Genomic DNA, 13395 nt, shown 5'->3' with positions numbered 1-13395 from the left:
TATAATGGTCTCAGCCTCTCATAATGGAGGCCGGTCATTATGTCCAAATCTGTCCTGGGGTTCTTTGCTTTCCCAGAAAATCAATATAATATTTCCTGAAGTCAGAAAGGAAAATATATTTGGTTTGAGTGCCTTCAGAAGGAGTAAATATGGGTACTATTATGCTGGCAACAGAAAAGCCCTCTTTATTAAAAAAGAAAAAAATCCATAATTTATCACCAAAAAAAAAAAAGGAAAAAAAATCAACCTGATAAAATGTTTTGTTTTTTACTCATGGAAATGAGACAAGACAAAATATTTTCAGTCCACGGGTAGGCTAGCTCTAAAGCACAGAAAGTTGTTGAATTTCCCATGACTTGAGGAATTTATTATATTGGATAAATTGTAAGGCCCTGTGGTCTGTATCTTGTATCTCTGCTGTGTTTACTCTGTCTCCTTTTTCATCCTGTATTTCTGATAATGCTTCTAGCCGAGGACGAAGGAACTCGCACGCGAGACACCAGGTACAGTGCCGGAGGGAAGCGGGCCCGCCCCGCCCCGCCCCCGCGCGCTCCTTGTCACTCACAGTCATGCTTGGCTTTAATTAGATTTTGTAAGGTCTTTAAAAGGAAAATGTTTGCAGTTGGAAAGTAGACAGGTTTATAAATAGGCTTTACTGAGAAAGGAACCATGGACATCAAATACTGATTGAAGAGGTAGAGACCTCTCAAGCCAAAACAGAGAAAGTCTTCGTTTTACATTATGTTTTTGGCAAACATGCCAGATCTGAGTTGCAAGGGGGAAGGAGGGACTGTGTTAAATGCAAAATTATGTCTACTCCCAGACTTGTAAATTATATTTAAAAAATGAGAAAACTTTCCCTTTCATAGCTAACATTTTATAAGCCGGGCTGTGGTATTTCTGAGGACTAAATTTAAGTGGAAACCATGCCATTCATTCATAACCTCCTTTATTAAAGACTTCTTTTTTTAAAGACAGACGATTTCTTGGTTTTGTACACTCATGATTTTTAATATGCATGTAACATGGCATGTGTCTGGACAGATAAATATATACATTTTAAATATGCATGTAACGTGGCATGTGTCTGGACAGATAAATATATACATGCATCCACACATACTCATTCATGTTTACAAACCTATGGCAGCCTTAAAAGGGATCCTTTCCCCTAAAATTGAGTGAAAAGCCACTAAAGAACCGTAACAGTCACAAATCCACTGCTGTAAACTTAAATTCAGAAGAACCTTATTGATCCTAATTTAATATAAAATTATTGTCAAATTTGATTATCTAGCTTCCCAGCCCAGAGTTTGTAAGCAGGGGCAAATTAGATGAAGAGAAGAGAACAATGAAATGAAAGCCTTGAGAGCCGCAGCTCACGGTCTGGAAGGGCAAGAGGGAGCACGGCTCAGAGACGCAGCCTCCTGGTTCCTTTATGTTTGCTAATAGTGAGAGAATGACTGCTAAGCTGGCAGGAAAGAACAGACTATACTCCTCAAAGATAGATTTTTTTTTTCTCTAAGATCAGTGAAAGGAAACCAAATGTAGGTTCCAAAGAAGAAGTAAGCCAATTATGGGAAATTCACTTACGTGAGCCCTTCTCTGTCCCAAGTGGCATATTAAAGACTCTGGTAACAGCATTAAGGCACAGATGCAGAGACCATTGGGCGTTGGCGGCATAGTGGTGAGCATAGCTGCCTCCCAAAGATGCAGAGACCTCTGCGTTTCTGAAAAGTGCTTGATCCATTCAGTTCTCCACAGTGTCACTGAGAAAAAACACATCTCTTTTTCCATGGGGAAACTGAGACACATCTAAGGGAGTTGTCAAAGAATAGGTGGAACACAGACCATTGACTTCTTTGAAAATACTTTTTATGAAAGCTTCTGCCATCTGTGAAATTAGGTTAAAAGACACACTCACTTAGGCTGGAGAGGTAGAACAGTTGTGTAGGGCACTTGCCTTGCATGCAGCTGACCCAGATTTTCTTCCCAGAACTCCAGTATGGTTCTCGGGCTTACCTAGAGTGATTCTTGAGCACAGAGCTAGGGGTAAGCCTTATGTGAACACAGCCAACTGTGGCCCTCTCCCCCCCTCCCGTTGATCGTCGATTTGCTCAAGCGGGCCCAGTAACGTCTCCATTGGAGACTTTGTTGTTACTGTGTTTGGCATATCGAATACTCTCGGTAGCTTGCCGGGCTCTCCGAGAGGGGCGGAGGAATCGAACTCGGGTCGGCCATGTTGGCCGCTTGTAAGACAAACGCCCTACCACTGTGCTATCGCTCCAGCCCTCTCTCCCCCAACAAAGCAAAACACACACACACACACACACACACACACACACACACACACACACACACTTGCCAGGAGAGATAGTGCAGGGACTAAAGGCACTTGTCTTACACATAGCCAACCCCAGTTCAAACCCCAGCACTGCATATGGTCTTCTAAACACTGCCAGAAGTGGCCAAAAAACAAAGTACCAAAAGAAGTAAAACCTACATACATTACTTTAAAAAGAAAGAAAGAAAGAAAGAAAGAAAGAAAGAAAGAAAGAAAGACATAAAGTCCTGAAATCCTGACAATTACTTGAGTAAATAGAGAGATTAGCAAGTACAGAGTAAATATAAAGATTTTTAAGTTCTGGCTTAGAGAGGTGGTACAATGTGTAGGATTCTTGCCTTGCATATGGTTGACCCTGGTTCAATTCCTGGCATCCAGTATGGCCCCCAGCACTGCTAGTAGTTTCTGAGTGCAGAGACAGGAGTAATCCCTGAGCATTGCCAGAGAGATGGACCCAGAAGAAAGCAAAAACAACAATGAAACAATTTTCATTCCAATGCTGTGAAAACCTGCAACTTTTATTTAGAACTCGGTGCAAACATTTTCCTTTTAATAACCTTTTATTCTTTATTTTTCTTTTTGTTTCAGTGCTGGGTTCAACAGAGATGCAAACTAATATTCTTTTCTTATCACTTACATTTAAATACTTGTTGCTCTTTTAGTTATGGGGTTATATAAATTGTTTGATTAAAAGATATTTCCCTTAAATAAACTTATATCCTATAGAAAAAAATCCCTTTGATATTTTAAAGTATAGTCTGTAAATTTTGATCTAATTATATCTCTGCTCTTGAGCCAGCCAGTCCAAAGTGTTTTTATTCTGAAACTCATTTGAGAAATTGAGAGAGGAGCTGGAGAGATAGTATGGCAGGTAACGCACTTGCCTTGCACACTGCAGACCCACATTTGACCCCTGGCATCCCATATGGTCCCCCGAGCACCACCAGGAGTGATTCCTGAGTGCAGAGCCAGGAGTAACCAATGAACATTGCCAGGTGTGGTTCCAAAACAAAAATTGATAAAAACTTATACTACAAAAAAAATAAACAAATGAATACTTATACTATTAAAACAAATTAACTCATTAGAGAAACTGAAGACAAGCTCCAGAAGTAATTGAACCATTAACTGGCATATACACCGATTATATGGTCTTAAAATCTAAAATAAAATTTCCTCAAGAGTGTGTTACACATTCTAGGAATACTAAGTTTAAATTGCTTAACCACCTTATACCCAATCTTTCCCCTGTTGCTTTATTGGAAAGGTTAGTGGATTCTGGATATCTTTCTAATATATATATATATATAAGACAACCAAATTCTCATTGTAGTTCCAAATAAAAGTCCTCATGAATTGCTACCTCATGTCAGCTAATGAACTTTCACGTTTCCCATACAATCTAATTACTTAAAAAGCAGAGTCTCAAGTACATGAAAATTGGGGCTGGGATGTTGCTCTATGATAGAGCACATGCCTCAAATGTTTGAATTCCTGACTTTAACCTCAACATTTCCCCACCACCCCAAAAAAATAGTTCATGAAAATTAACTCCATAGTCATTAACCTTGCATCACATGGAGTGCATGGCATTGATACGTGTTTAATTGTGACCTCAATGACTCCTTCATCTCATTTGTCATCCTATACGTGTGTTTTAAAACATTTGCAAAATTCACATTTGTTCTAAAGAGTAGTACATTGACAAGATGTGGGGGGAAGTCAAAATATGTTCCTTCTTAAGAGAACATGACCTAATGGAATGTGAATTTGTACAAGTCTTTCCTTAATCCCTAAAACATGAAAAATAACATGAAAAAATAACATGGAAACATCTATGAGAAAGTTCTGGAGCAAACTAAACAAATGCATGACACCTTATGAGCAGCTCTAAAGCAATTCTCTTAGCAACATTTGGAACCACGCAGGCCCTATTTTACATGCTGGATGTCATGAAAGGGATTCAAGATGACCAAAATGCTGAATTTGGACATTAGAAGGGCCTTTTGGTCCTAAAGTGCTATATTAGAATATACCGGATTCTATTTAAGTCCATTAGATGAATTCCTTGTTTCAATAACCCATATTTTAAATGAGCAATTCAGGACCAGAAAGGTAGGACAGGATTTAAGGCACCTGCTTTGCATGTGGCCAGCCCTGGTTCAGTCCCAGCACCACAGGGACTGATCCCAGTTAGAGCCGAAAGTAATCCCCAGACACCATGAGTCAGCCCTCAAAAGACCCAGTTTTTTAAAAATGATTTAAATATTCATTTTGGTATGTGAGCCTAAATATAAAGAGTTGAATTCTCTCTTACATCTGTAGATCCACTAAAGTTGAAAAAACATTGTCTTAAATGTATTTACTTTGGTTTGCTCCAGAACTGAAACAAAAAATTCTTCTTTTTTTTTTTTTTTTTTTTTGGCTAAGGGGAGAGGGGGGCAGTGGAGGTATTCATAGAGATTGGATTTGGGAGTGATTATTAAAAGGGAAATCAATTCTTTAGTTAGGTACTATGAACTGTTATTGTGAGTCATTTCTGCCTCTCCTTTGAGGTTGATTTGTTTTCCCTTTCTTTATCTAGGACTCGGGACAAATTATCCCCCTCATTGTGGAAAGCTGTATTCGATTCATCAATCTCTATGGTATGGCATAAACTATGAAATTCTTGATTAAGAAAATAATCATAGGGCTGGAGAGATAGCACAGCATGTAGGGCGTTTGCCTTGCACACGGCCAACCCAGGTTCGATTCCCAGCATCCCATATGGTCCCCTGAGCACCGCCAGGAGTAATTCCTAAGCACAGAGCCAGGAGAAGCCCCTGTGCATCGCCGGGTGTGACCCAAAAAGAAAAAAAGAAAATAATCATTATGGGGCCAGAGTGATAGTACAGCGGATGCTGCATTGGCCGTGCACACGACCAACCTGAGCTCAATCCCCATCATTCCATATGGTCCTTTGAACCCACCAGGAGCCCACTGAGTGAAGAACTAGGAATAAGCCCTGAGAGCACTGTAAGATTGACCCAAAAATCAAAAAAGGAAAGAAAAGAATCAGTATGGGTGCTGAGAGGGATCATGGGGACATGGCGTAGGGAAGTGGACACTGGTGGTGAGATTGGTGCTGAGTGTTATAGTCCGAAAATGTACTATGAATAACTTTGTAAACCATGGTGAATTAGTTAAAAAAAATTTTAATACAAAATATTCTAGAATAATTTAGTAAAGCTCTTTCCCTTTAACATTTCACTTAATGGGAAAGAGGGTGTGAGGAATTTAGCTATAAAGCACTCTTCATCCTCTTTTCCTTCTTTTCTCTACAGGTCTTCAACATCAGGGGATTTTCAGAGTGTCTGGTTCCCAGGTGGAAGTAAATGATATTAAAAATTCATTTGAGAGAGGTAATTGCATGTTCACACTTATAACACACCATGTTAAGAAAGCATCCATTTGAGCCAGAGAGATAGTACAACAAACAGATAAGGCACTTGCCTTCCACGAGGCCAGCCCAGATTTAATCTCCAGCATCCCATATGTTCCCCTGAGGCCCACTAATAGTAATTCCTGAGTGCAGAGCCAGGAGTTACGTCTGAGCACTGCCAGGGGTGGCCCCAAAACAAATAAAAAATCATACATTTATGGGGCTGGAGAGATAGTACAGCGGATAAGGCACTTGCTTGCGTGCAGCCAACCCAAGTTTGATTCCCAGCACCCCATATAATTTCCCCCAAGCCCTGCTAGGAGTGATCCCTGAGCACAGAGCCAGGAGTAAGACCTGAGCATAGCCAGGTTAACCCCCCCTCCCCCCAAAAAAAAGAAAATACAATAGGGAGAGAGGAAAGAGAGAAGAAAGAGCAGAGAGGGGAAAAAAAGTTACAGAGAAACTATTTGTGAAGTGACATGTTTGTTTCATCTTTAAAAAAACTTTCTCTGGGGATGGAGCAATATCACAGCGGGTAGAGCATTTACCTTGCACGTGGCCAACCTGGGTTTGATTCCTAGCATTTCGTATGGTCCCCCAAGTACCACCAGGAGTAATTCGTAAGTGCAGAGCCATGAGTAACCACTGTGCATTGCCGGGTGTGACGCCACCCCCCCAAAAAAAAACTTTCTCTGAATTTACTTCATTTTGGATGTTAAGGTAAAAATATTTAAGACACAGCTGAGAAATTAAGCCTTATTATTAGATTTGGTTATCAAGTATAGAAAACCACATGAACTTTTTGTCCTAGTTTATGACTGGCATTGATTACCCTCAGTGTTTATGTTAAAATTGGTATATGATGTGTTGTAAGAAATGGCAAGGAAAGTCCTACCTCAGTGCAAGTATGTGAGCCAGCTGACTTCCCGTCAACATCAGGGATCTTTTCCTTTCCATCCCCAGACTCCATCCCTTTTATGGATTTGAGCCTTACTCCAGAAAATGATTAGCTGCCTCCAAAATCCTATGGAAATATTAATTAGTATATTAAAATCAGCAGAACCTTTCACTTAACTGTCAGACTGACCAGGAATCCAATCAGATTCTTCATTTACTAATCATGTGGTTTGGGTTATTCATCTCTTTGAGTTTCCTCGTCTGCAAAATTCCAGGATTGGGTGTGAGAATTGGGTGACATCCATGTCTACATCTCACACTCAGTGGTGGCTCGAGTTAGTGGTGCTCTCCACTGATAATGATTTGGACATGGCCACATCCAGGACACGTCCCTTCCTCTGCATGGTTGGCTGCAATGGGAGAGGCATCCTCAGGAGACAGGACTGCCTGCTTCTTCTGGAAACCCCATTTCTCCAGTCTGAGACTAGTCACACAGCCCCTGAAAACTTCAGACCTTGATTGAGGAGGTGAACGTGGAGCCAGATTTCCTCCCCCGTTCCCGGTTCTCTGACTGACCCGCTGCAGAGACCCCCGAAACAGCTCATCAGCTGCCGAGGGTCCCCAGTCTCTTACATCAACCCTGCTCAGACCAAGCTGAAATGTGATGCCTCCGCCTTGGACCACATGCAAAATGCTTTATTCTTTTTCCTTGCAAAGTTCCTCAGTATTTATTATTCACTTGTGATCTCTTTGAATAAAACTATCTCAGTGTGTTGGGGAGGGGAAGGTATGAAATGAGTGAACTTATGTTTGGTGATTTTCTTGAAGCTGAGAAAAGGGAACCACCAGTTTCTAAAAATAAACTGCCCCAAAAGGCAAAAAGAACAACCCAGAGAGTTGAACACAAAGTACAATTTTTGTGAACTTTGGGAGAGTTGTCTTATGAATAAACAGTAAAGTTTGACATAAGGCTTCTTGTCATGCTGAGCTTCTAAAGGATTTTATCTCAGTGTTCAGGGAGGAGAACTAGTCAAGCTCAGTTTTAGCACTGTAGCACTGTCCTCCCATTGTTCATCGATTTGCTTGAGTGTGCCCAGTAACGTCTCCATCGTGAGACTTGTTACTGTTTTTGACATATCGAATATGCCACGGGTCGCTTGCCAAGCTTTGCCGTGCAGGCGAGATACTCTCAGTAGCTTGCCGGGCTCTCCGAGAGGGGCAGAATTGAACCCAGCTCGGCTGGGCCAGCTGCGTGCAAGGCAAACACCCTACCCGCTGTGCTATCGCTCCAGCCCAGTCAAGCTCAGTTACTGAATATTTTTAAACACTTCTCAAAACAAATGATACAATTCCATATTTGTGATTTTTTTAAATTTCTGCTTTTTATATAAATTCCTTGACACATATCACGGTACATTTTCAAATTCCTGTTTGCTTTCAAAATCTTCAGTTGTGGAAGATGATTTTTAAATGTACTGTAAACAGCACCATGCCACTTCGAGAAACATTTATTTTGTAAAGATCCACAATTTAGTTGATACCTATAATATTTCTGATAACTTTTCTGATCCTTACAGTATGGAGCAGGGAAGCCTGTATTTTTTGTCCTTTTCCCCCTTAGGATAAGAAATTTGAGTATTTGAATTTATGCCAAGCTAAGATTACAGATTTCAACTTTAAAAAATAAAAAAAAATGAAAGAAAAAAAAACATTGGGTAAAATTCTAAATCCCACAATATTTTATTTTAAGGTTTGGGTAACTTGTAAGGGATCATTTGGTAGCATACAATTTTTTTTTAAAAAGCTTTCTTTTAGCCAACTATTTTTAAGTTAATCATGGGGTGGACTATCTAAACGAATTATCTTAATTTTAGTACCATGTAATTTTTCATAACATATAATTAAAAGATAACATGTATATATAGATGTGTGTGTTTGTGTGTGTGTGTGTGTGTGTGTGTGTGTGTGTGTGTGTGTGTGTATAGGGGCATATTTTTGCTCAGAGAGGAAAAAAGAGAAGCACTGTGCATGTAACTCCTTTTTTTTTTTTTTTTAGGTGAAAACCCTTTGGCTGATGAGCAGAGTAACCATGATATTAACTCAGTCGCTGGCGTTCTGAAGCTCTATTTCCGTGGGCTCGAAAACCCCCTCTTTCCTAAGGAAAGATTTAATGATCTGATTTCTTGTATCAGTAAGTAGATTTTTTTTTCCCCAGTCTTTTCCCACCAGAACTGTTTGAAAATTTCCTGGAAAAGGCCGTGGCCTCTCTGCATACCATTCCCCCACCATTCCCCCCTCACCACCGAATTTCTGAGGCCATTTGTTTTCTTTCTGGGTCCAATATGAGTCATCCTCCAGCTGTGGCCTCGCCCTGGGCTCTGCTCTTGGACACCCTCGGCTCCTCTGGCGCTCCAGAGCTTCCCGCTGGGCGGCACAAATCAAGCAGAAAGGCAGGTGCTCACGGGTGAAGGGAGCGTTGCGAGCCGTCAGCTTGAACATGTCACTTCTTTTTGGTTAAGGGTTTTTCCTACCAATTTTAGGAATGAGGTAATTGTCAATCTTAGATTATCGCTTCTTAGAAACAAGGTGGAGATAACTGACCAACCTGCTCCTGCAGGGTCTCCAGGAGAGATGATATGTCCATGGGCTTCCCCAGATAGGCAGTTACCTTGGGATTAAGAAGGAAACAGCAGGAAGCAAATCCATAGCCGTGAAGTGAAGCATTTCCGGTTTGTTGTCTGGGGATTTTTTTTTTTCTAGTTTGGGGGCCAAACCTGATGGTGCTCAAGGCTTACTCCTGGCTCTGTGCTCAGGGATCACTCATGATGATGCTCAGGAGACCAGGTGTGGTGCTGGGAATTGAACTCAGGTCTGCCATGCCCTAGCCAGAGCCCTGCCCCTGTACTAGCTCTCTAGCCCAGCATGGCTGCTTCTGTCTTCACTAGGGGCAGTTTGTGACACTCCAGACAGGGAGGTGAAAATAATGAAAATAATGAAACATACACACACACACATAAACACACACATATATACATACACACTGTACTCAACAAGCAGAATTAGTCACTTTCACTATTCACGTTCCACTGTGTGCATGAGCATTTCTTTTCTTGGTGTGTAGTAGGTGGTCCGTTCCCAAGGTAACTCCTGGCAATGCTAAATACAATAGCACGGCCCTGGTAGTTCAGTGCTCACACCTACCTATAGGAGAGTGCTGGAAGGCAATGGTATGTTGGAAGTTAAATAGACAAAGCTTTGGGCCTGACAAATATAAAACTTGTGCTCTAGTCCTTTGAACCATCTCCCCAGTCCCTATGATATTTTTTTAATCTCCCATCTTATAACTTCTTAACCTCTCTGTCTCCTCTACTGGGAAGTTTAAGAAAAAGTTTCAGAATGTCGGCTTTGAAGAGGGGGACGTGGTGCAGGAACACAGCTCATGCAGCTCATGCTTTGCATGTGAAGGCCTAGGTCTGATCCCACTTCCAGTATCAGCGGGAGCAGCCCTAAATACCCCCCAGTGTGCTTTCCTCTCTCTTTCCCACCAAGTAAAAGAATGTAGGTTTGGGTTTTTTCTTTCTTTTTTTAGTTTTTTGGCCACACCTGGCGGTTCTCAGGGCTTACTTCTTACTCTGCACTCAGGGATACTCCCGGCATGGCTCAAGGGACCATATGGGGTGCAAGAGATTACCCCAGTTTGCTGACTACATGCCAGGCAAGCAACCCATATGCTGTCCTTTTGCTCCTGCTTCTAGAGTATAGGTTTTGAAGTCATACATCCTCAGTCCAAATTGCTTATCACCTGTGTGGATGTAAAGCTGGTTTCTAAATCCTTCTGCTCTTTAGTTTGTCTACTATTTTAAAAAAAGGATTAGATCATAAACCATACAATTGTAATAACAAAATGAATTAATGTATATAAAGTGTCGAGGAAAGTGCTGGGCACAAAGTGTGTTTACTAAAATACCAAAACAGGCCAGAGAGATCGTATCAGTGGGTAAGACACTTGCATTGCACACAATTGACCCAGGTTTAATCTCTTGCACCACATAAGGTCCCCTGAGTACCACCAGGAGTGACCCCCCCCAAGCAAAGAGCCAAGAGTTAAAACCCTGAGTACCCCCAGATGTGCCTTCCCAACAAATAAATAAAGATAGATAAATAGACAGACAGATAAACAAATAAAATACCCAAGTTAGCTCCAAAGACCTATGAAGGCTGAGTGGATTCTTCAGTTTTGTGGTCCTCACACATGGCTTGGTTAATTCTAGGCACCAAGTACATCCATAATTCATAGTTAGATTGAATTTAACTTAAATGAAGAATCGAAATTCTACCAATTTTTTTTGCTGACCTTAATTGTGACATCACTGGGTCTGAATGCCCTTGTCGTAACCTGTGGCCTGCTCCCTCCCACACCCCACCCCCTGGAGTCTGGTATCTTGTGCAGCTTTCAGAAGTGAGTCTGTGTCCATTCCAAGGCCCTTTCATAACCTTAGTCATCACAGCAGGCCTCTGACCCAACTGGAAAGAACTGAAAAGGAGGTGTCATGCTTCTGGAATTCTCCTTTGGCTGTGTCTAAAGATTCCCCTCCCTTGGTAGACAGAAGACTTAAATCTGCACAAGTTACAGACACTGTGCAATATTCATTGTTCTTCTGGCATGTGCTTCGTATCAGCATTTATGTTTATATGCACTAATTGGAGCATTAGACTGTGTTATTGGTAACCAATGTACAAACACTTTCAACTTTGATTGAATGAGAAAGTTGATTTCATGTGTTTATGAAAAGTTAAAGCCATAGATCAGAAAGATCTTGGTTCAAATCCCAGCTTCACGGTTCGACAGCTTTGTAACTTTGGGCAGGGATTAATAATCTTATTAAATCTGTTTCTTTATTTCATAGAATATGTATAAAGAATGAATTCTATCATTTGATTAAGTAGTTATCTTCTGAGACTGGAAAGGTACTACAGCAGGAAAGGTGCATATAGATGACCCAAGTTCGATTCTCAGCACTGCTTATGGTTCCCCGAGCACCACCAGGAGTTACCCTGAGCACAGAGCCAGGAGTAAGCCCTGAACTCCTCAAACAAATAGGGTATTTAGCCTCATGCTCAGCACATAATAAGCTTCAGTAAGTGTTACTAGCTGTTATCATTATAACTACTCTGACTGTAAGCTCAGGTCACAGATGTCAATATCTCAATGAGCCACTTAACAATCTGCCTGTTCTATAAAATGTGTGTTTCTTTGAAATAATGAACTCACATGCATTTAAGAATGATGTTAAAATAACCCAGGATTGTGATGGTTCCACGATTTTCCCCAAAACATTTAATTTTTTGTAACAAAGTCGGGCTTTTTCATTACTAAAATGTCATGCTTAAAAAAATGTGAAGACCCGGGGAGTATTGGAAAACCTACAAAATGATCTTTGTTTCATGCCAATGCTGCATTGCATGGAAGACTCCAAGTGCAAAGGAGAGGCTTCAAAGACATTCCCACTGTATTAAAATAATGGAGTAATGAAAAACAATGAATTAATCATTTCTGTGTTAACTTTGATGAAATAGCCTCAATTGGTAATGACTTCCCACCAGGATCTCTATCTCAAAGAAGTAGAAACCCCAGAATTTGAGACTGAGAAGGATGCTTTTGCACACACCAGCAGGAATTTAATTGTGCTGCTAATGTCGTTTTAAGTAGCACTATTAGTACTCTTATTAAAATTCCTTAGGTGCTAGGCACCTAAGTTCCAACCCTGCTTTCCCCATTCATCCTATAACTTTTTGTTGGTTTTTGCTTGGTTTTGTAGAGGGACCACATCCCGCAGTACTCCGTGCTTACTCCTGTAATAGTTTTGCATGATTTTTCATAATAGAATGTGTTTATAAGAATACTTAATAGCACTGTATGTAATAATTCTATTTTGTCCAACATATAATCTCTTAAAAGAAGGGTTATTGATTTATTTTAGGCAAGTGTTTTTCTCTACCATATGTGACTATGAGACATCTGGAATCTTTCTGGTTTTTAATGAGTTCTTTGAGAATATTATGGTCATTATGTTCCTTGATATTGCAAACGTGATTATCTGAACTATTGATTGTTGGTTTTGTTAAGATTGACTTTTGCATTCAGGAGACTTAAACTAGAGTTGGTAGATAAGAAATTTACAAATAAATATGTGCTAATAGGTTATTGGAAGTAAAGACAAAAAATTTGGGGGAGGAGAAAGGCATCTGTGCCAAATCTTTTTATTTGTGCCGCCTCCTGCCATTGCCATAATTGGATTAGATTTTGTTCAGATGATTTTATATCATAATTGTTTGTGCCCCAAAAAATCCTTCTTTTTTATCTTTTCTAAAAGTTCACATAAGTCTCAGGAATATCTTAGTATGTTCTACTTACCTATGTTTGGATTGCTTAGGAAATGGCTTTTTTTAATTTTTTTTTCATTTTTTATAATTTTATTTATTGAATCACCATGAGAGCAGTTACAAAGCTTTTGGGTGTAAGTCTCAGTCATACAATGAAACACCCGTACCTTCACCAGTGCCCATTCTCCACCACCAAAAACCCCAGTATACCCCCATCCCATACCGTCCCCTTACCTGTGGGGCAGATGATTTCCACATTACTCTCTCTCTCTACTTTGATCACATTCAATATTTTGACACCAGACCCACCATTATTATCTGGGATTTTACCCTAACACTCAGATCTGCC

The 13395-nt window shown here is 40.4% G+C and overlaps 1 protein-coding gene across 3 annotated transcripts in view; it reads left to right on the top strand.

Annotated features, from left to right (window-relative positions):
* SRGAP1 (SLIT-ROBO Rho GTPase activating protein 1) overlaps nt 1–13395 on the top strand; it is a 330458-nt gene that overhangs the window by 272639 nt on the left and 44424 nt on the right. For 2 of the 3 annotated variants that reach the window (XM_056130792.1, XM_056130791.1), the window contains exons 12-15: nt 470–503; nt 4929–4989; nt 5668–5745; nt 8719–8853. In XM_056130792.1, coding sequence (XP_055986767.1) covers nt 470–503; nt 4929–4989; nt 5668–5745; nt 8719–8853 — 308 coding nt within the window. The remainder of the gene's footprint in view (nt 1–469; nt 504–4928; nt 4990–5667; nt 5746–8718; nt 8854–13395) is intronic. The other variant, XM_056130794.1, reaches the window with a different exon arrangement.

The sequence above is a fragment of the Sorex fumeus genome, unplaced genomic scaffold (genome assembly GCF_029834395.1).
Source record: "Sorex fumeus unplaced genomic scaffold, SorFum_2.1 ptg000081l, whole genome shotgun sequence".
In the NCBI taxonomy this organism is placed as follows: Eukaryota; Metazoa; Chordata; class Mammalia; order Eulipotyphla; family Soricidae; genus Sorex; species Sorex fumeus.
This window is presented reverse-complemented; position numbering and strand designations above follow the sequence as displayed.